General features: G+C 44.9%; 1 protein-coding gene across 4 annotated transcripts in view; it reads right to left on the reverse strand.

Annotated features, from left to right (window-relative positions):
• The window catches only part of P3H2 (prolyl 3-hydroxylase 2), a 164,526-nt gene that overhangs the window by 103,376 nt on the left and 38,855 nt on the right, over nucleotides 1-22,295 (reverse strand). The window contains exon 1 of one of the 4 annotated variants that reach the window (XM_061637621.1): nucleotides 10,282-10,368. The exons of the other annotated variants lie outside the window; for them this stretch is intronic. Coding sequence (XP_061493605.1) covers nucleotides 10,282-10,362 — 81 coding nt within the window. The 5' untranslated portion in view covers nucleotides 10,363-10,368. Of the gene's footprint in view, nucleotides 1-10,281; nucleotides 10,369-22,295 lie in introns of those variants that run through there. 4 annotated transcript variants of the gene reach the window in all.

Genomic DNA, 22,295 nt, shown 5'->3' on the forward strand with positions numbered 1-22,295 from the left:
CCAAGGGCAACCAGAGCTTGGAAAAGTTACTTTTTTAAACTACAATTCCCATCAGCCCCAGTCAGCATGGCCACTGGATTGGGCTGATGGGAGTTGTAGTTCAAAAAAGTAACTTTTCCAAGCTCTGGCTGCCTCAACTTGCTCCAGTCCAGTCCTGGCTTGACCTAAATCAGCCGGATGCAGTTCAGGATCCGAGATCTGGACAGTGTATCATTTTAGCATAAGTGCTGAGAGTTGTTAAAGAGATTTGTTTTCAAATATTATGCTGCTCGAGAGCAAGAGCTGCTCCAGAAAGGATGCCCCAAAGCCTGTGACAGCGCTTCTTCTCTCCGCAAGGGCAGGCTGCCATGATGGGCCCTGACAGGTGCCCACAGGCTGGGTGGGTGTGGGGGAAACGCCCCTGAAGCCTTACAAACACCATGTCTGCCTTTTGCCTGACAGGCCTCCCATTGCCTTGTGGAAAGGTTTAGATTTCAAAGTCTTGGCATAGGTCAGCATTGCTCAAGACATGACAGCCTGATCACAATATTCTCTTCTTCCTCCACCCTTCCACATTTCTGGAGGATTTGTGGATTTTCCTCCTTGCCACATTTCGATGCAGGGCTCTACCACCATGATGTACCATATCCCCTTGGCCTTCTGTAGGGGAAATAGGTCTCCCCAGTGAGCCCTAAAGATGTCTGTGAGGCATCACCAAAGCTGTGGGTAGAGCCCCCAAATGACCAATGCCACTGTCTCCAGCATGAGGATGAATCCAGGCACACAGCAGAGACTGGAAGGCAGAGAGCATGTACAATTTGCTTTGAAGCAGCTGGTGTCTTCTCTATTTAAGAGTAAGACCCTGGAAGCATAATGCCAGACTCCTAGGAGGAAGCTGCTCTCCACCACAGTGGTGTTCATATTTGGGCCTTAATAAACTGGCAGGAATGCCAGGATGTCCTCAAAGTCTGAAAATGAAAAGCTCTGTAGAGAGATGATCTCATAGCGCAGATGCCTCTTCTTGAATTCACCAAGGCACTGTTTTGGTTACAGCTTCCAACTTTCGACTTTAAAAACATTGGACCAGCTGGGCAGAGCCTGGGCACAATCCAGTGTAGAAGGTTGCAAGTCTTTTTGTGGAGCAAAATGCCCAGCAGATGAAGGTACTAACTGTACTCAGCCTACTTGGGGGGCGGGGATACTGGCCAGGAGCATGCAGGCTATTGGTCTATGCATTAATTGGCTAATTTTTGCTTCATTGTGGGAGCCCTCAGAGTGGCCACATAGGCATCACAAAACAGGAGACACAATAGCGAAATAAAGAAAGAAAGAAAGAAAGAAAGAGAGAGAGAGAGAGAGAGAGAGAGAGAGAGAGAGAGGACACACATTTCTACAAAATGTGTATGTGCTAATTTATAGGTCTGGTTGAAAACTTAGCAATTATCAGGATTTACATTTTACAAGCATGACAATTAGTTTGCCATCTAAATCACTCCAAATTAAATTCTTCTGTTAATCTGTCCCCACCCCCGGATCATCCCAAATGAATCTTGAGTTTATTAGTCCCCAATTAATTTTCTCACCCAGACAGATTCAGTTCAAAACCAAAAGTGCTCTGCCCATCACTAACCAATGTTATGAAACAATCCATTTTCAGAAATTGAAAAAAATATGTGGGGGGAAATAGAGCAATGGGAAATTTTCCACTCCACATATTGCAGAAAACTGGGAAGCTGAAAGAGGGCCATTTGCCTCAGGCTACTCAGTGAGCTCCTGGTGAAATGAGGAGCCTCCTGGTTCACAGACAGGCCTGGGAAGAGGTGCAGCTCTGGCCCCTTTAAACCCTGAAGTTTGCTGCCACCAGCCTGCCTTCTTCCTCTCTTCCAATCTTGATTAACATTAAATGATTAACATTAATATGGAGGTGAGGGGGCATTGCCTCACCCGTCTCTCCCGAGGCTTTTCCCACACGAGAGAGTGATGGCCACCATCTGGGGTGGTTTCAAAAGGCGTTTAGATAGACAAATCCATGGAGGATGATCAGTGGTGGTAAGGTTAGACCTCCACGGTTGGAAGCAGTGTGCCTCTGAAGACTAGCTGCTGGGAACCACAACTTACATGGTCTACATGTCTCATACATACATGACCTAAAAACAAAGGGTGATATCTAATGTTAGTAATACTCAAATCAATGTACTTACGTAACTTAAATAGGAACATAGGAACTTGGCTTATGCTGAGTCAGGCCCTTGGTCCATCCAGCTCAGTATTGTCTGCACTGACTGGCAGCAGTGGTCTGGGGTTTCAGAGGGGTCAGTTCCCAGCCTTACTGGGAGCTGTTGCTGGGGGATGAATCTGGGGCCTTCTCCATGCAAGGCAGATGCTCTGCCACTGAGCTGTGGCCCTTCCCAATTGAATCTGCTCTGTGCATGACGCAGCTGATTATCACCCAAAGCATTCTTTGTTTTTGTTTTGCTTCAAGGCTATTACTCTACTCATATGCAAATTTAGTCCACTAATTAATAGACTAAAACTCATACAATTGATCAAATAAGATTTCTTTCATCATGGGAGAGCCCAAGCAGCACCTTTTATGGTTTTGCAGGGCCGTTCTTCCCATTTAGCAGGGAGAAGTGGGGCAGGACGGGGGCTGAGCACCAGGGATGTGTCCAAGGTGCCCATTTGAACTGCACTGTTACTTCTCTTGCAGCATCTCTCTGATGGCAGGCCATACCACCACCCCAACTGCAGAGCAAAACCAGGGACAACCATTTGGACCTCTGGCTTTCTCTAAGACTTGGTGCAAAACCCTGATACTTTCTCCAGTCCTTCCAGAATCTAACTGATGAATTCAGCCACTGCTGTTGAAGAGTCCATTATTATTGTCAAAGTCAATTTTTCTCCTTTGCAGCAAGAGAACTTACACCCTGGTCCTTCTCTAACACATTTATTTAGAAGCCAGAGAATCTTGCTGATGGTTGAGGACTGCAAGGGATCTCCTGCAAACAGGTGTGCTTTGGTGCATTGACTTTAAGAGAAACTTGTACCCTATCAACTTAAGTTTATACATAGCTTGGAAGTAATTTGATACAAGTAACAAATTACTTGCAATTCATTACTCTTTTGAGGAACAAGTGTGTACTTCCTTTACATTTTGATTGTAATAGAACTAGGAGTAATTTTATTACTTTTGTGGAGTAATTGTAACGTTTCCAGCATTACTTTTGGGCATTACTTGGGGGGGGGAAGTGGAAGAAGTCTTCTGCTCCTCAGATTTGTGGATGAAATTCATGTGCCTCAAACTGGGCTTCTGTGCAGCATCGCTCTTCCCTCATGCTCTGTGGGTGGGTAGGAGGGGATAAGGGAGGAAGTGGAGAGTGAGATGGGGTGGAGTGGAGTGGAGAAAACAATTGTTACATACTCTGTATGTGTGTGTTTATTTTTAATGTTGTTTTAGGCTACTTAGATGTGCGGCAGCCAAGGCCAGCACCTTGTAGATTTTTTTTAAAAAAGTAACTGGAATGTAATTGTAGTGATTACTTTTGAGAAAAAGGAAAGCAATCAGTTACTTTCAGAGTGATTGTAATTGCAATAGTAATTACTACTTTTTGGGGGCCATGTAATTGTAACTGTAATTTACTACTTTTTAAAAGTACTCTTCCAAGCTCTGAGTTTATAGTAAATCATACAATTGGTCTACTTAGTTCAGGACCGTGTGTTCTTACCAGTTGTGCCTCTTTAGATAGAGGTCTTTAGATAGCACTGTTAGCAGAGAGTCTGTTCTATCACTGGACTGTGGTTCTACTATAAAGTGCATGAGCATGCTTTAGACAATTTTTAAGTGTTCTCAGAACCATGGATTCAGTCCTTTCCCCTTCCCCTGCTCCCCCTTAGCTAAGGCAGGCAGAGAAATGAGCTTTGGAAAATGTGGCTTTACTCAGGCCAGGTAACTGGAGATCTCCCAGGAAGTAGAGGGCATGGTCTACAGAAGCTCAAAATGGAAGAGAAATGATCGCAGGGCAAAGGGGACCTGGCTGACTAAGAATAAGATAATCCCATGGAGCACTGTTCTTCAACCTTGGGACCCCTGGTGATGTTGGACTACAACTCCCATCATCCCCAGACAGCATGGTCAGGGCAGAGCTTGGAAAAGTTACTTTTTTGAACTGCAACTCCCATCACCCCCAGCTGGCTGGGGCTGATGGGAGTTGTAGTTCAAAAAAGGAACTTTTCCAAGCTCTGGGTCAGGGATGGTGGGAGTTGTAGTCCTTCAACATCTGTGGACCCAGGGCTGAAGAACAGCGCCAAGAATCATCACTGGTGAGATGGCAGATAGACAAGTTAATAGTTTTTGGTTTTCTGCACTACCCAGCAATGTGTGCGTGTGTATCGCTTTGCATTAGATGCATTAGATGTAATGTATCGCTTTGCATTTGCATTAGAAGCTGTTCATGCATCCGGAAAGTGGGGAGGAAGTGCCAAATTATACCCCCAAAGAAGCAGTGTTACTCCTTTGCCCTTCAAACTCAGAGCCATGTGACTGGCAAATTCCGACATGGAAGGCGTGTCTCCACTGGAAAGAGTGTGCAATGCAGTCTGGCGTGGGTTGTCACAGGCAAAAGCCACAAGTTCAGGCTTTTTTCTCTCCTATCTTTTTAGACAGGAGGTCTCTTAGCTGTCCCCCCTGACACACAAACACACACTCCCCTTCCTTGCTGGAAAGAGTCCAAACAGAGGCTTTATCCACAGGGAAGCCAGAGCCGTGAATCTGGCCCAAGAATTGACAGCCCTACAGCTGTGGAAGGGGGAGGAGGAGGAGGAGGAGGCGGAGGCAGCATTAATGTCATTAAATAGCTGACAGCTGGAAAAATAGGCACAGTTCTTGTTCTTGCACCCCTGCGGTCAGCCACCCCTGCCTGGTCTCAGCGCCAGAGAGCTTGTCTACTTGAAGAGGGAGCAAAAGCCAGAGGACACCCGCTGCCCCCTCCCTGCCCCTTTTCCTGGATGACCATGACCTCAGCACACATCCAAGCTCTCCCACCCCATCCCCGTCACACACGCACACACTTCAAGACTCAGCATCCTGCTCTGCCAGCTTTTTGGACACAATTTCACCAGAGGGATTGCTCAGTTGTGTGTGTCTGTAATGCCTTGTAATGATGAGTGGCCAGTGCCTCCCACAAGAGGCGATGGTGGCCACCAACTTGGATGGCTTTAAAAGAGGATCAGACAAATTCCTGAAGGGTAAGGCTTTCATTGGCTACTATCAACTAGAATGGCTCTATTATTCTTCCATTGTCAGAGGCAGCATACTTCTGAATACCAGTTGCTGCAAACCGCTGGAGGGGAGAGTGCTGCTGGAGTCAGCTCCTGCTTTGGGACATCTGGTTGGCCATTGCAGAAGAGGATGCTGGACTAGATGGCCTCTGGCCTGATCCAGCAGGCTCTTCTTAAGTTCTGATGATGTCCCAGCAGGTTTAACCAGTTGCTATCACAAGTCAACGGTTAAGGGCAGCCCTCCTGGATTAAAGGGTGGGTCCCTTTCAGCCAGCATTCTGTGCCCAACAGGGCTCAGTCAGATGCCTTCAGAAGCCCACAGGCAGGACACAAATACAACAGCACTTACCTGGTATTTATAAAAAGAGCCCTGTGGTTGGATCAGGCCAATGACCCATCTAGTCCAGCATATAATAGAATCACAGAACCATAGAGCTGGAAGGGGCCTATAAGGCCATCAAGTCCAACCCCGTGCTCAATGCAGAAATCCAAATTAAAGCATTCCCGACAGGTGGCCAACCAGCTGCTTCAAGTGATGGTTGCATGTCAGTGGGGCAGTGAAATCTGTTCCAGGTTTTAGTCCAAACAAAGTGCTGAAGCACCTTAAACAGCTCCTTGAAAGTTCAGACTAAAACCAGGAGCGGATTCCACTGCCCCACTGACATCGAGCCACCACCTGCCATGGCCTGTTTCTCACTATGGTTGTCCCATTTAGCCACAGTTCACTGGTTTGGGGATGACAACTCAGTTTCTACACTATTGGACTTGGGGGCTGTTGCACTCTGCCAGCCAAATAGTCTATCCTTTACCAAATGTCTCAATCCAGGACATACTTTGGAAACCACCCTGACCATGCAGCTGGCTGAGTTTACGTCTCTGACTCTTTTTCCTACGCGCAGCCCTGCACAATTATTTATATTAATTTATTATGCTCTCATTGGCAAAGCTCTAATAATAAGTTGATGAAGGGCCAGCCTGGATGGAAGGTTTTACCTTTTTGCAGAATCCCACATTATGCATGGTTAGCGTGTGAAGTAATAGAGGCAAAAGGGGATCCTTGTGTAAGAGAGGCAGAGCAGGGTTTAAAGACCCAAAAAGGGATTTGCATTCCAGGGACCTAGGAGGCCAGAAATATTGAAATTCCAAACTCAAGCAGCTGAAATGACTGGAAGAAGTCTGCTCGCTCCCATTGTTAAAAATAATTTCCATGTAGACATTTGGCACAGCGCTGTGCCAAAAGGTTCTTCTGCATTTTTTTTACCATTCTCTATCAATTATTGAGAACAGTGAATGCATTTTTAAATGATCAAAGGGGAGAGAAAACTTTAGGACCTTCTTATGAGCAAGGTGCGTGTGTGTGCTTGCTTGGTCTTTTTACTTTGAAAGAAATCCATGTGGATACAGATATATGAAAAGGAAGGACTTCCCTCAAAATCAAAATGAGTGACCTGCTGTCAGGCACTTGGCAGCCAGCCTCCCTGGTTTCCCATGATTCAATCAAAGCCCAGGGAAAGACATCAGGAGGTGAATCCTCCCACTGGCCTTTTTCAGATCAGGATGGAGGCTACAGAGCACTGAATAAATGTTTACTGGAAATAGTAAAAAAAAAAACACCCCTTGGCCACCTTACAGTGACAGGATACACTTCAAACACATGCACCCACCAAAATTCTAAAGTGCTCTAAGAATGAGGCATAATAACAGTGGCCTTTTTCATGGCGGAAATAAACTTTGGAAAAATCAGCAGATTTTGCCACAGCACTCATTTAAAGTTCTGAGAGAGGCAATGGGGAGGAATGCCAGCCTCTGGGAGAGCCTGCATACATTTCAGATCTCAAGTTTTGATGCAGGGGGAGGGTCAGGAGTTGAGTTTCAGCCTCCCCCCAGTATGCAAGTCTTAATTGCAAATATTTTCCATTCTAATATCCCAAGAAGCTCAGACAGTTGGGTTTTTATTTTATTTTAAGGCCCTGTTCCCAATTACCCAGATAGGGAGATGCCTTTTGTAGTAATGTGCTAGAGATATCCCAGTATTTTAACTAATATTTTTAAGATTAATATTTTAACTAATACAAGGACAGGGAAGCAATGTCTCACCTAGTTTCTAATTCCTAAGAAGCTACTGCAAAAAAAGATTCTGTTTTCCCCAAATCATTCCCACCTGCCCCACACCTGATATCACATGATGCCTGATAGCACACTCCTGATTATTCCTTGGCACGCAGGGCATGTAGTCAGCATCGATCGGCTGATCACAGCTGCCTGCAAGCCCCATTGGGATTGGCTGCATTCGGGAGTTTGGAATCAGGAGTTCTTGAGTGCAGCCAGTTGCCAGTCTCTGCTGAAAATGGGGTTTGCAGTCCAACCAGCTGATCAGTGCTGACTGCAAGCCCTACTTTTGGCAGGGATCTTCCTTTGCCGCCTGGCTTCAATTCGAGCTGGGCTGCAAAGGAAGGAAGGAAAGAATCTGGAGTGGACTTCCATTTCGGAGAACGGCCATAGCTCAGTGGTAGAGCACCTGCCTTGCATGCAGGTAGTCCCAAATTCAATCCCCAGCATGCCCAGGTAGGGCTGGGAGACACTCCCTGTCTGAAATCCTGAAGAGCTGCAGCCAGTCAGTGAAGACCATACTAAGCTAGATGGACCAATGGTCTCACTCAGTATAAGGCAACTTCCTGTTCCCTATGTTATTTTATTTGAAGTTGGGTCACCTGATGTCATGGTGATGTCAGGTGATTGACAGGTGGGTAACCCAGTCCACTTGTCAAAGTGGCCCAGGAGAGATGGGGGAGCTCTTGATCCAGCCTATGGCTGGATCCTGTTCCCAACCCTTGGGCTACACCTTTCCTTTTCCTTTAAATTGCAGCCACTGCTCACAACCAGAGGATGGCAGCTTTCCATTAATGTTTCCCAAATTTCTGATGGCTAATGAGCACTCACCACTCTTGCACTCAAAAAGTGTGACTCTTAACCTGTCATGCTACCCAAGGAGATCTGGGAGTAAGTCCAACTGAACTCACTGGGACTTACTTCTGGGTAGGCATACACAGGATGGCACTATGAGAGAGCATGACTTTCTCTTTAAAAGGACGCATGGTATGTACCGAAAGAGCAAGAATAGGAACGTGGGAAGCCGCGTGATACTGAGTCAGACTATTGGTGTATCTACCTCAGTATCATCTACACTGACTGGCAGCGGGATTCCAAGATTCCAGACAGATTTATTTCCCAGCCCTACCTGGAGAAAACTGTGGATTGCACCTGGGATTGTCTCCATGCAAGGCGGATGCTCTGCCACATAGCTGCTGCCTTTCCCCACGATTAAATGTCCAATAAGGTTTGGGGCTTGCACTGCTCTTCTAGACCAAGACACAGGCAGGTACAGATCAGCTGTTGTAACTGCCTTGTAGGAACTCCACCAGATAGATATAGTTGCTGGTCTGAGATGCGAATGTGCCAGTGTGTGCGTTTACCCAAGAAGCAGGCTTTTACCCTGCATTGGGATCACTGAGACTGGAGACTTAGTAAAATAAGAAAAGCTACTTTATTTATAGAAATACATAGTAGATAGAAAGGCATACCTGGTTCTAACTAACTAACTAAGTTGGAGGCGCAATGCCCAGGCGTGGGAGTTGCCCCCATGGCTCAGCAGAGAGAGAGCAGAGACAAAGGTGTCTCCTCTCTCTCGGACAGTTGGAGAAGAGAGGAAAGGGAGGAAGGAGGAGGGGCAGATAAGCTTCCCTAAAGATGTATCAGTCTAATGACAGAAGTAAGTAAGTCAGAGCATCACAGGTAAAGGTAGTCAAGCCTATCCATCTGGAGGACTCTTTATCTCCCTTCTGGAACATAAAAAAAAGAACAAAACAGGAGTTGCTCTTGCCCCACTTCCAACAGATACCGCAGTGGCAACTTGTGGTTCTGTGTCAGTGGGGCAGTGGAATCCACTACAGCACCCTGGAAAGCTCCTTGGAAGTTCAGACTAAAATCCAGAACAGATTCCACTGCCCCACTGTCCTGGAGCCACCAGCCAACAACGACCCCACATAAACGCATTAATTAATCCGCCCTCTGCAAAGTGGGCAGCTGAAGGCACTTGTTGTGTCTTGCTACATTTCCCAGCAGCAGCTGGCAGAATGCTTCAGGCCAGCACTCCTGACTACAAGAAGCTTTGCCACAGCTTCGTAATGCTAGGCTTCAGTAGATGTGCACTGCTTTCTGCAAGTCCTTAATTACTGCACTCATCACCTCAATGACCCAGGAGCAAGCCTGACCCAACAGACAAGCTGAGATAAGTGATTCGTTGTTTTCTACAGTGCCAGTCAAATGTTTGTCCTAGATATTCCAGACAGATGTAATGAAAACAGTGTCTCAGATTATTTCTGCTGTTCTCAGCACAGAAGAATTGTTTGCTATAACAGTGGAGTTTTGAAAAGGACTCCCTGCAACGATCCTCTTTTGCAAATGTTAGCATCAGGCTTTTACTGGACATTCTCTGAATAGCTACCAAATAGTCACCAAACAGTTGGCATTTGTATTTGACACCCAATCTTGTCGTATTTGATATGAACATTTGAAAACTGATCAACAGTGGTGTTAAGCACACTTACCTGTGAGTAAGCCCTGTTTAACTAATGGGATATACGTTTGAGTAGGCACATATAGCTAAGCAAAGACAGCTCCAGGCCTCTCTATTTGGTCCTTGGTTCTCTCTCCAGGCCACCCCCCTCCCCAGGCCTGATCTGCACCCTCCTTGGGGATTTCTGCCTGGGCTGGAATGTGTCTTTGAACTCTGATCATGCTTGTTCCTTGCCCGAACAGAACATAAAGAAGGATTGCACATCCTTTGATGAAACTAGCCTACCATATAAGGCAGGTGTGGGGCACCTTTGCCCCTCCAGATGTTGCTCAATGACAGCTCCCATCATCCCTGGATATCGGCCATGCTTCCTGGGGCTGATGGGAGTTGTTGTTCAACAGCCTCTGGAGGGCCAAAGGTGCCCCACCCGATATAAAAGTAAAACTCACATTCGTTGCTCTGCTCACTTTGCTTCTGGCTCCGCCAACCATTGGCATGCGGCCCACGCAAGGTTGCCCAGAAGGGGACATGGCCCTCAAGCTGAAAAAGTTTCCCCATCCCTGACAGATTGCTTTATGAGAATCCAATAATGAAGCAGAGGTGTCATCAGAAAAATGCACTGCAGTTCTGCTTCAAAGGCAGTTTCAAATGCCTGCGTGCTCTCTTGGGTGCACTTTCATCAACTGGTCACAGTGGGACTTACTTCTGAGTAAACACGCACAGACTGCGCTGCATGTCCCATTAAATTCCAGTCGTTCCGTACCATGCAAAACAGTCTCCCTCCCCCACACTCAGGGAACTCTTAAACCCTCAAGCGGGAGCAATTTTGCAAACATTGCAAAATGTGAGCTCACTGCACAGCTCTTCTGCAAAGGCAAAGGGGGGAGGGAGGGGGGACAGGGATTGGCCCCCAAAGTCCTTTAATTAGGCAAGACAAACCATGTAATGAATTTGGTTTAAAAGGTCGTCTCACATCTGCTCAGTGTCACCAGACAAGAGAGCGTTGGCAGAGGTTGAGTTCTGGCAGTGCTCTGCAGCGTCAATGATCCCAAGGATATAAGCAAGGAATCCTGACATGTAAACAGCCTTGTAATTAATCACCACAGGGCTTGAAATTAATTACAGTAGTCACACCCTGCCAGGGTCTCCCTCTTCCACCTCTTAGGGTTGGGCAAGAGAAAGAGGTGGTGCAAGGAGACCCAACGAGATGACGGGGTTCACTTGGCTCCCGACACTGGGCCAAAGGGAGACACAGCAAGTCCTCTCCAGGACAGCTACCAAACTCCAGATGTATGGCCTACTACAGCACGGGGTCTGTTCTCCATCAGCATATGGCCTCAGAAGATTTACATGATGCAAATACTTTAGGTTGGCTATTAATGGGAAAGTGGCTGAGATCCACAGGAAAGAGAATTACAGAGAGAGAGAGAGAGAGAGAGAGAGAGAGCTTGGAAAAGTTACTTTTTTGAACTACAACTCCCATCAGCCCCAGCCAGCATAGCCACTGGATTGGGCAGTTGGGAGTTATACTTCAAAAAAGTAACTTTTCCAAGCTCTACCCATTCCCCAAGTTCTAGCGCCATCTCTGCTATCTTTTCGGCGCCTTTTGAGGACTTTCCTCTTTCAACAAGCCTTTTAAGTTGAGACCTATCCCAGTCTGCATCTGTGTCAGAATTGTTTAATTTTTTTTTAATAATGTTTTAACCCTTTTTTAAAGTTGTTTTTTTAAAAAAATGTTTTAAATGCTGTTTTGTTTTAATGTATTTTAAGACCTGTTTTTATGATGTTTTAGAGTGTTTTAGTGCTTTGTTTGCTGCCCTGGGCTCCTGCTGGGAGGAAGGGCAGGATACAAATTGAATGAATAAATAAATAATAAATAAATAGTATAGAGTAAACCAACACACAAGCAGCAAACAAGAATTTTTCTGTGCCTACTGCAAGGAGCCACACATAGAGTTTATTGCTAAAGGAGAATCCCTCTCCTGCCTCCATTTCCCCCCCTTTTACAAGCAGTTCAAAGCAGTTTCTGCTTTGAGGGGCCTTGCATTTTTTAACTCGGGGCATCCAATCCCTGCTAAGAAACACATGGTCAAGGTAAGACTCAAACAATATGGAAGCTTTGCTCAAAATAAGAGCCCTGGCCTGTTCTCAATCACGCCAAGGGTCCATCTAATCCAGCATGTGCAATGGAGCTTCCTCTCCTGGTGTAAATAACTTGGGGAGGGGTGTAATGTTCCTCCCACTGGCACCACCTGTCAGGCTCCCACCCATGGCTACCACCAGGGAGAAACATAGTTTTTATTTTTTCTTTAGCTCACCCTAGCACAGATCTCACAAGATCCCCCTGCTAGGCAGCACCACCAGTCACTCCCTGTAAACAAAACTGCTAGAGATTTCGCCTTAGTCTCCCTTCTGGCTTATTGTTACTTTGTGTCTGAGTGCACTTGCAGGCCACAACCCCCCTGTATCTTTGTGTCAATAAAGCATACAGCCCTGGGTTGCCCTGGATACTTGATGATACACTATCTCTTCACCGCTGCAACCATTGATACTGTTTCCCAACCTTCGTAATTACGCTGCCCACCCTTCTGGTCTGTGAAAGCCCCAGCCAAGGATCAGGCCTTTGGTAAACCAATAGAATATTTATTTATAAACACCAGGAAATAACAAGATTATGTAAGGTATGTTTAACAAGCATATGGTTTCATATAGTGTCACTCTTTATGTTTCTGGTCATATATATATTTCTTAAATATCAGCCAAATACAATCCAAGCCTCCCTCAGAACTCTGCCAACCAACTCCTCCAAAATCCCTCTCATCAACCAACCACCCTCCTCAACAACTCCCCCCAAACTCCCCCCAACAACCCTCATCCTCTCATTTATACCTTCAGCCATTCAAACACTCAGCCAATCATCATACAGCATTCTCCAGCATTCTAGCCCATGTACCCCCCCTCCTACTCAGTCACTTACCATATATCACTTAATAACCCCACACTTACCATATTTACATATATTAATACAGGGACATCACAAGGGGATTTTCATTGGAACCATAGCAAAGGGAAAGGGTTAATCTCTCCCTTCCTATCCTGCACCCAGTGTTATTCAGCCCTCCCCAAGTACTATTTACATAACAAAAAATGTACACATTAATTTTGCTCAAGTAATTAATATCATGTCTAGTTTGATCCATAAAAAGTTGCTTCTCTGTACAGATCCAGATATTGTCAAAGATGTGCCCCTCTAGAGGTCCAATGCCAATCGGATTTGGCTGTGTGAAAATGTCACTGAAGGGAAATGAAGCTAAGCTAATTGAGAGTGAGAGCAATGCTGAGGACAGCAGTGAAGCCAGGAATTATTGCCCTCACTCTCAATTAGCTTTGCTTCCTTTTTCCTGCAGTGATGTTTTCACAAAGTCAAATCTGTCTGCAGATGTAGCATCATGAAGTCATTGATATGGTACCCAACTGGCTGGAGTTTTCTATGTAGCTATTTCCAGGAGAAAAAACTACTCTGAAAAAAAAATGGCACCAAAGCAGCAACAAGGGGTGAAAAGTGGTGTAGGGTGAGAAAGGTTAACATTTACATAGGTCAGGGAATACTCAGGAAGCATTTCCCTTACCACCCTCTGAAGTACCAATTTCACCTTGGAAAACCAAATAGGAAGACCAAATAGCACAGCCCTGATGATGGATATAGACTTTCCTGTCAAAAAGAAAGAGGGAAAAGAAAATATAATGAAGAAAGGAATTAAGTGGGTGTGGGAAGGATGTGTGAGAAAGGCTGCATTTTCAGGGCAGAGAAAAAGATGGACCTGAGACTTCAAAGAGGCACTGCCAGTTAGAACAGGTAATGCTGTCATAGGCGGAACAATGGCAGGTCTCTGTGTAAGACAGCGCCTTGCATACTTAAAAGACAATTCAAGAAATGTTTGATTGAAGAAACGGCTCCTGAAGAGGGAGAGGGAAGGGCTTGAGCTCTGTTTTCCCTACCAGAAACCATCATCTCTGATAATAATAATAATAATAAACTTTAATTTGTTAGTCGCCTATCTGTCCTGGTCAACGGACACGCTAGGTGACGTACAATCATAATAATATAAAATACAATATGACTGTATTTGATGACTGCAAAGTTACCTGGGATAGGTGTAAACCAAGACAATCTGATTCTCTCATAGGGATGGCAGGGAAATTCATTTTGGCTCACATTTTAATGCAAAGATAACTCATTTGCACTTCCTGAAGTGCTATGTAAACTGAAACTCAGCAACAGTTTGAAGTTTGCACCATCCTGAATTTTCTGATGCAGCTCTCCAACCAAAACAAAAAAAGAGGTAGAAAAATGCATATGTATTGGGGCAAATTGTGCATAAAAATGCATCTATCAGGGGAAATAGCACATTTTATTAGGGAGATTTGCTTGCAAAGCTGGGTATATTAGTCAAAACAGCACGCAAATTGCACCCCATCCAAGTACATGACAACACCTACTTCAACATAAACAAGCAGAGCTCAGTTCCTCCAAATCCATCTTGGAGAAAGAGGCAGTGCAGCTTTGAAAAACGTGAAGTGTTCATGAGCTGGCCTTTCAAAGGAAGTCAGCCAGGGGAACCTCTCCAAAGGAAACTATTCAAAATTGAATGCAGAAAGGGGCAGTGGTGGGCAATTTTTGGGTGGTGTTGATAAAATAGCAGAATTACCTGCTAACAGAATTAGCAGTATTCTCCAGGCCTGCTTCTGTTGTGAGGCTCACTAACTGACCAGCTCAGCAGTTGGCCTCCAGCGCTTCCTTTTGGATAGCCAAGAAGAACCGCTAACAATATTTTAGTCTCCCTGGGTGCCAAATAGGGATGAACACTGCCGAGTTCCAATCTATTTGTATTCCGATCCTCCGTTGTTTGACCCTGATCTGCCCTTTTCTCGTTCCTGCTTGCTTGGCTCTTGCCAATTTGATGTACTGTGGGGGTTTTTTTGGGGGGGGGTGATTTGAGCTGTGTTTTTTCTATTCTTTTTTTTTTCTGGTGGTGAAAAAATGTGTAATTTTTAATGTAAATACTTATATAAATGATCACAGTGTTCCATGTGGGTTTTTTCCCCCAATTTACACATCAGTGAGGCAGATAATCGTCTCTGAGTCTGTCTCTTGCCTCAAGCTAACTGATGTGCTGCTTAATGATTCCCCTCCCTTTTGCTGTTTTCTATTCTTGCTTTGTTTGCAGTAGTATTTTAACTTCTTTTTTCCTGCTAAATGTTAACTTTCTAAATAAAAAAACCAGAGAAAATTACGAAGATAATTATATAAAATGGGGGGGATTCAGGAAAAAAAAATCTGTGCAAATTGCAGCCGTGACTGCAAAAAAATCTGTGCTGATTACAGCTGTGGTCCACCGCAAGAAATTTGTGCCAGTCCACAAAGGATCCCTCCACCCCCCGGAGATATATCCTCGGCACGAGAGGATAGCTGCTCATCCCCCAAGGAATGGGTCCCTTCTAAGGGATCGTTTCCCTCTTCCTCAGCTGGATGCTGTTCTTCCCCGAGACCATCGTTCTCCATGATAGCAGGAGAGCTATCATCGCTGGAGTGGGACACAGCTATAACGTCCCTTGAGGCCTCCTCCACGCACCTCTCTGCCTCTCTCAGCTTTTCCAGGTCTGCCAGGAAATGAAGTCGTTCCCGGAGAGCCAGGAGCTCATTGCACCGAGAGCACACCCACGACTGCTGTCCAACAGGCAGATAGTCGTACATGCTGCAGGCTGTGCAAAACACTGGAAAGCCCCCACACGCCTGCTGGCTTCTTACCTGCATAGTTTTGTTTGAGGTTTATTACGTCAATAGGTTGGAGACTGTGGTTTAGTTGAGGTCAGGGAACAGAAGGGCAGAGTGGGGGGCCCTGGCCTCCTCGCCCTGCTGCCGAACTCGCTCTGCTGCTTAACTCGCCTTGACGCTTTGTCAGCTGGGGCCTTGACGCTCGCTCTGCTGCTTAACTCGCCTTGACGCTTTGTCAGCTGGGGCCTTGACGCTCGCTCTGCTGCTTAACTCGCCTTGACGCTTTGTCAATGACAAATGGAATGATCTTTGTGACGAGGTGAACCTGGCTCCAACACTGTTATCTTTTCAGCTCTAGGTCAAGACTTTCCTCTTCTCCCAGGCATTTTAGCATGTGTTTTTAAATTGTTTTTAACTTTTTTTAAATTGTGTTTTTAAGTTGTTCTTGTGTTTTAAAATTTGTATGTTTGTTTTTAATGTTTTTAATTACTGTAAAATGCCCAGAGAGCTTCAGCTATGGGGCGGTATATAAATGTAATAAATAAATAAATAGTAGCCTAATCCTCTGTGGATTTGTCTAATCCTCTTTCAAAGCCATTCAAGTTGGTGGCCATTGCTCGCTCTTGGGAGAGTGAATTCTGTAATCTAACTCTGTGCTGTGCAAAGAAGTACTTTCTTTTGTCTGTCCTAAGCCTTCCAACATTCAGCTTCACTGGATGGCCCCTATTATCAGGAGAAAGAGAGGCAAATTCAACAAGCCTTTTAAGTTGAGACCTATCCCAGTCTGCGTCTGTGTTAGAATTGCTTGTTAATATGAGGGTTTTTTAAATACAATGTTTTTAACCCTTTTTTTAAAGATGTTTTTAAAGCTTTTTAAAAAAATGTTTTTAACGTTGTTTTGTTTTAATGTATTTTAAGGTCTGTTTTTGTGATGTTTTAAAGTGTTTTTAGCATTTCTGTTTGCCGCCCTGGGCTCCTGCTGGGAGGAACGGCGGGATATAAATCAAATAATAAATAAATAAATAAATACTGCCTCCGACAGTGGAGGTAGAACAGGGCCATCATAGCCAGTAGCCACTGAGCATGCAAGTCTCCAACATTGTCTCCTCTAAATGGAAACCAGCCCCCCTGCGACTCTGCAAAAAGGAGACACACACACCCTGCATTTTAAAGAGCCAGAAACACTCCCAGAGCATTGAAAGTGGTTTCTTATCAGCAAACCATCCCAGGTAGATGGGGAGGGGGGCTGCCTAGCCAAGCTGTGTTTATCTGTGAAAGTGCAGAGGGAAAGTGTGGAGACAGAAAGGCTGGATGCTGGCAGCAAAGAAAGCAGCGCCGCAGGAGGAAGAGATCAAATTTTTAAACACTCATACTTTTTCCACTGACTTCATTGGACTTTGGCAAAGGCCTTGGCCATTCATGAACAGGAGTTGTCCTGGGATTCCCATTCAACAAATAGAGAAGGTTAAATTTCCAAAGGGTCAGAGCTCCCTCGAAACAAGAGGTTTTTCCTGAGAACAATCTTTTCTGCATACAAGCACTGCTTGTATTGGATACCACAGTGAGCTTGGCGAGACATTACACAGTCCCTGGTTTTCAACCGCAGCTACTGTCTCTCTTTGGAATTCCTGGCCTCTTTCCCTATCAGCCAGCCCAGGCTCAGTGATGTCATGATGTTTGGCTCAATCCACAACTGAAAACACTCCTTTGATGCCCTCCGTAGTGGGGCCTCCATCTCACGCCATCTGTGGCCACCTCAGCCTGGCCACACACACAGCCACATCCTGGAATCTCATTTCTCTCTCCATCCCTATTTTGCAGCTTCTGGAAATCCATCGTTTCCTTTGCCCGGCGGCCTTGAAGTCTGCTACCAACTGGCACTCAGTGGTGACATGACATGACTATCAGGCTTTGCCCTTGTATTCAAGGCATTTCCATTGGAAGCCAAAGAATGAAAAATGTTCTGTCATCAACATCACCTCTGAATCAAGTCTGACCTCTGTGCACTTTTGTCTTCAGCATGGATTGGCAACAGAGCAGGCCCTTTAAGCATTTCCACGTAGAAACCTTTTCTGGCCATTTCCATTTCTTTAAGGGACCCACTACAATTCCTCAGAATGAACTACAAGGGCCTTCCAAACCCCACCTCTGCCATCTGCAGTGCATGTGTGAATGCTCATAAGTGTGAAATAGAGACAATTTGGACTGAATGTGCATTCTACAAAACAGGTTTCTCATTCTCATCAGAAACTAGGGTTGCAGGACAAATTTGGTTCCATTTACATTTCAGTGTGAACCCACATAATTCACACTTCCTGCAACAATACAAATGAACCAAAATGCAGCTACCCTTTGAAATGTGCACTTTTCCAAATATTGCAATACAATTCTCCAACTAAATAATCTGTACAAAAATGTGTATATTAGGTGAAAGTGTGCATAAAAATGCATACATTAGTGAAATATACAATACAAAAGCATTACATGGGGGAAAATTGTTTTGCAAAAATGAGTTTGGTAGACAGAATTGTAGACAAATGTGTGCATTTAGGAGGAATTCACACTAAAATGTTGATGAACTTTCATGAGGACTCACATGCTCACATGTAAATGTCAAGAACTGACCTTAAGACTGGAAAAATGAGAAACTAAGAGAAACTGAAACTGACAGACTCCCAGAACGGACACCGAAAAGCAAAAAGTGTGTTTAGTGACATACGTGAAAGTATCCTTTGCTGAAGAGGGGGAACAAGCCTGAATGTGCTCCCTTGTCCTGGCATCTCTCCACCTATTTTCAATCTGGTCCTCGCTCTTTTCTGCTCCATTCAGATTTGCAAATGTCCTCTCTGGTCAGCAACTAGTTTCACCCGCAGGCCATTGGAAAGGAGTGCGGAGCTAGTTCCTCCTACCATGTCTCTCCATCTCTCCCCAAATATTGTATGATACTGCTCGGGGGGGGGGCATGGAGAAAAGAGGCCAGAGCTTAGTTGTAGGAAGGTGTTTTAGTTTATCTCTCTTCTCTCAGTCCCAACACCTTCGCAAGCGCGATTGGTGGGGACGTGAGATAGGGCCTTCTCGGTGGCTTCCCCCAGGTTCTGGAACTCTCTTCCTAGGGAAGCACGAATGGCCCCTTCCTTGCTATCCTTCCGTCTGCAGGCAAAGACTTTTTTATTCTGACAGGCTTTTGGACTAGAAGATGTTTAAGATAGGGCCTCATAAGGTCTGTTGTATTGTTCTATGGTCCTATTCTTAATGTTTTAAATTGTCTTAGTATCTTAAATGTATATTTCATGGTTTTAATGTCATGAATAGTTTAATTCTATTTTAATTGTATGTTTTTGTATGTTTTTTAACCTATGTGTAGTTTTTATTTGTAAGCCGCCCTGAGTTCCAGTTTTGGAAAAAGGGCAGGGTAAAAATAAAGATTTTTATTTTATTATTATTATTATTATTATTATTATTATTATTAATTTATCCACCCTTCAGTCCAGTTTGCCACATTTCTGCATCAGCTTGTATTTTTTTAAAAAAAGGCCCTCATGAAAATTCATCAGCATTTTAGTGCACATTTCGTTGAGGATACACTTTTGTATGCAATTTTGCCTAATATGCACATATTCCCAAACAATTTCTCTTATTTTGTATATTATTTTCACCAAGGTAGGCACTGGTATGCATATTTCCCCTGATATATTTATTTTTGCACACATTATTTGGTTGGAGAACTGCATCACAGAATTCAGGGAAATGCAGTGTTCAATGACGGCTGCGTTTCAGTTCGCCTGTTGTTTCAGGGAGTACGAATTAGGTAGTTTTGCATTAAAATGTGACTCAACCTGATTTGTTTGTTTTTACTTTATCCCTAGTTTTCAGTCATCTTCCCTTCATACAGAAGGCCATAGGTTCAACCCCTGGCATCTCCAGTATTGCCAAAACTACTAGGGGACTCAGTTAGTCACCAGGCTGGAAAAGACTGATGCTGTGTGACTTTGGGGCTGGTCTGACTCAATAAGAGGTCAGCTTTGGATGCACTGTTGAGAGGGAAAGAGAGAAACGTGTAAATGAAAGACTCTCCATCTCTCTCTTCCTGTCCCCTTGCCCCACGCTCAGAGCAGAGGGAGAGAGATGTCAGGGTAAGAACTCTGATATAAGAGGCCATCCCGGGCAGTATGAACAGCCCCAAAGAGGAAAAAGCGCCTGACCTTCAACCACACAGTTAAGGCTGATCTCCTAACTACAATTACTAGGAAGCCATTTCCACTGAAATCACCGAGACTTGCCTCCAAACAAGGAGACTTTTTAGTGCCAGATGACACCAGAGTCTCTTGCCAGCCTCCCCATATGAGTGGTCCAAACACAATGCTCAAACTGAGCCTGGTTTCCAAAAGTGACAGCTCAGCAATTTTGAAAATGAAGTCCCTTTTTGACACATATGGACTGTGTTTATGCTCAGGAAGGTAAAACGTGCATTAATCCATTCTCTTACCACTAGCGTTCTCCACTTGTGGGTTTTAAAGTTTCCCAACACTATACCAAAAGTACTTTAAAAAATAACTGTCCTTGGAAAACCAGATCAACTTTCCCACTCAACAACAACAAAAAAGGAAATCCTGTTTAGGATTTAGGTAAACAAGCACTGGTTTGGGATAAAGTGAGCAACTTTATTTTTCAGTACATTTACACCTCCAGGAGCTCAAAGTTATCATCCCAGCTTAATTTAAATGGCTTCAGGACCAAGTATGTCAACAAGTACTTTCCCCAGTATCAATCATCTCGGACCCTCCAATCAGCAGATGAGGCCATTTTGTTGGTGCTGCCACTGAGCTCCGCACAGTTGGTGCTGACCCATGACAGCGCTCTTTCAGTGGCGGCATCCTGGATGTAGAATGCCCTCCCAGTGAGGTATTCCTGTTTCCATCACTATTGACCTTCAGGAGGAATTTGAAAACATTCCTGTTTACCCAGGCATTTCATGACTGAAGGGGATTGTTCTTCGCAACCCAAAGATCACTGATGAAAGAATATTTTAACTGTGTTTTACAATGTTGTTAACTGTGTTTTAGAATATTTTTAATTGGAATTGAATTTTGGAATGTTTTTTAACTGTTTTAGTTTGTGTTTCTTTTTCTTGTTCAATTGTTTTGTTTATGTTTGCCACCCTGGACTTCTTTGGGAGGAAAGGCAGGAAATAAATTCTTCTTTTTCTTCTTCTTCTTCATAATCATCATCATCATTGTACAATCCTCTGAGGTTGGCAAGACTGAGTGAAAGCAACTCACCTAAAGCCAGCCAGCAAGTTTCAAGACAAAATTGGATTTTGGCTCAGGGCTTTCCAGTCCAATCAACTTCTAAAGAAATGTCTGCCTTGGCTGCCTTGACCAGCATGTACCACCCCACCCAATGCCCTGAAAGGCAGTTTGAGAGTGTGTCCTGCTCCCCCAGCTGTCTAGAAAGGCAGGACTACAGAGGAGAACAGTGCAATGTGGCACAGGGGTTTATTGTGCACAAGCTTTAGGGTTCCTTTCTCTGGGTGAGCCATGAGAGCTGGCAGAGAATGGGGACAGGCAGCATTGCACAGGTACGAAAGGACAGAAGAGCTACTGCTTGATCAGACCAAAGATCCACCTATTCCAGCCTTCTCAGGATGGGTGTAATGGCTGCTGGTGTCAAAAAAGCCCACCTCCCTGGAGCAGAGGGAAGCAGTGATATTCCTCCCCCGCCCCTTGCCCAACCCCTGGTGCAGTTCAAAGGGTAGGGAGGTTTGGGGGGCGTCCCTCCAGATGAAAGCCGGCAAGTCCTCCCAAACGCAAACTTAGGTGATCGCTTTCTGCACTTTCTTATGCCTCCTCTACCTCCAGTAATACTATGTTGAAGGACCTTCTCTGGGAGTCACGGTGGCTTTATCTGCTACCTCCTGTGTGCTTCTGAATACGAGTTGCTGGCGACCATGAGCTATTTGAGGGGGTTGTTTGCTCTGTTTTATGGCATTATGCATCAATATTTATGTTTTTAATGTGTTGTAAGCCACTTGGAGACCTTCCAGTCACAAGTGACTAACAAGGAGTAGCAGGAGGAGGAGTAGCGATGCTGTTGATGAAGATGAGCGATGCATCTGGTTGAGCACTGTGAGAACAGGATACTGGACGGGATGGGGCCCCTTTGGTGTGACCCAGCTACAGGGCTCTTCTTAATCAATTTAGGATGAAACCGTGGATGCAGACAGACTCACAGATGTTTTGAACATTATTAGGGAAGGAAGGATGCATGCATGGCATTTTGCTAACGAGGACAGCAAAAGATAGTATGCAAAGCTGAAGTTATTGGACCTCAGTGTCTTGGAATGGAAAGCCATACTGTTCATCTGCATTTTCTAGAGGTCGATAACTGGACGAGGCCCACACTAGCATGAAGAACGGCTACAAAGCCTGTGATCTTGCCAAGATTGTGAAAAGAGGCAACTGCTGTCTTCTGAAACAAATCTCTCTTCTGGGCCTTCGTTGTAATTTGGATGTGTTCCTTCTCCAGCTGGAATGGGAGCTCTGCCACCTGCTTCCATGCTACCTCGATTTCGGGCAACCCATGCTTCGCCCGTTGCCCAAGAGTGCTGTCATGTGAAAGCCTTCTGGCTTGGACAGCAGCCTTTATTTCCCCAGGAACATCACTGCATGTGTGCCTAAGACAGAGTTT

The sequence above is a fragment of the Rhineura floridana genome, chromosome 7, assembly GCF_030035675.1.
Source record: "Rhineura floridana isolate rRhiFlo1 chromosome 7, rRhiFlo1.hap2, whole genome shotgun sequence".
In the NCBI taxonomy this organism is placed as follows: domain Eukaryota; kingdom Metazoa; phylum Chordata; class Lepidosauria; order Squamata; family Rhineuridae; genus Rhineura; species Rhineura floridana.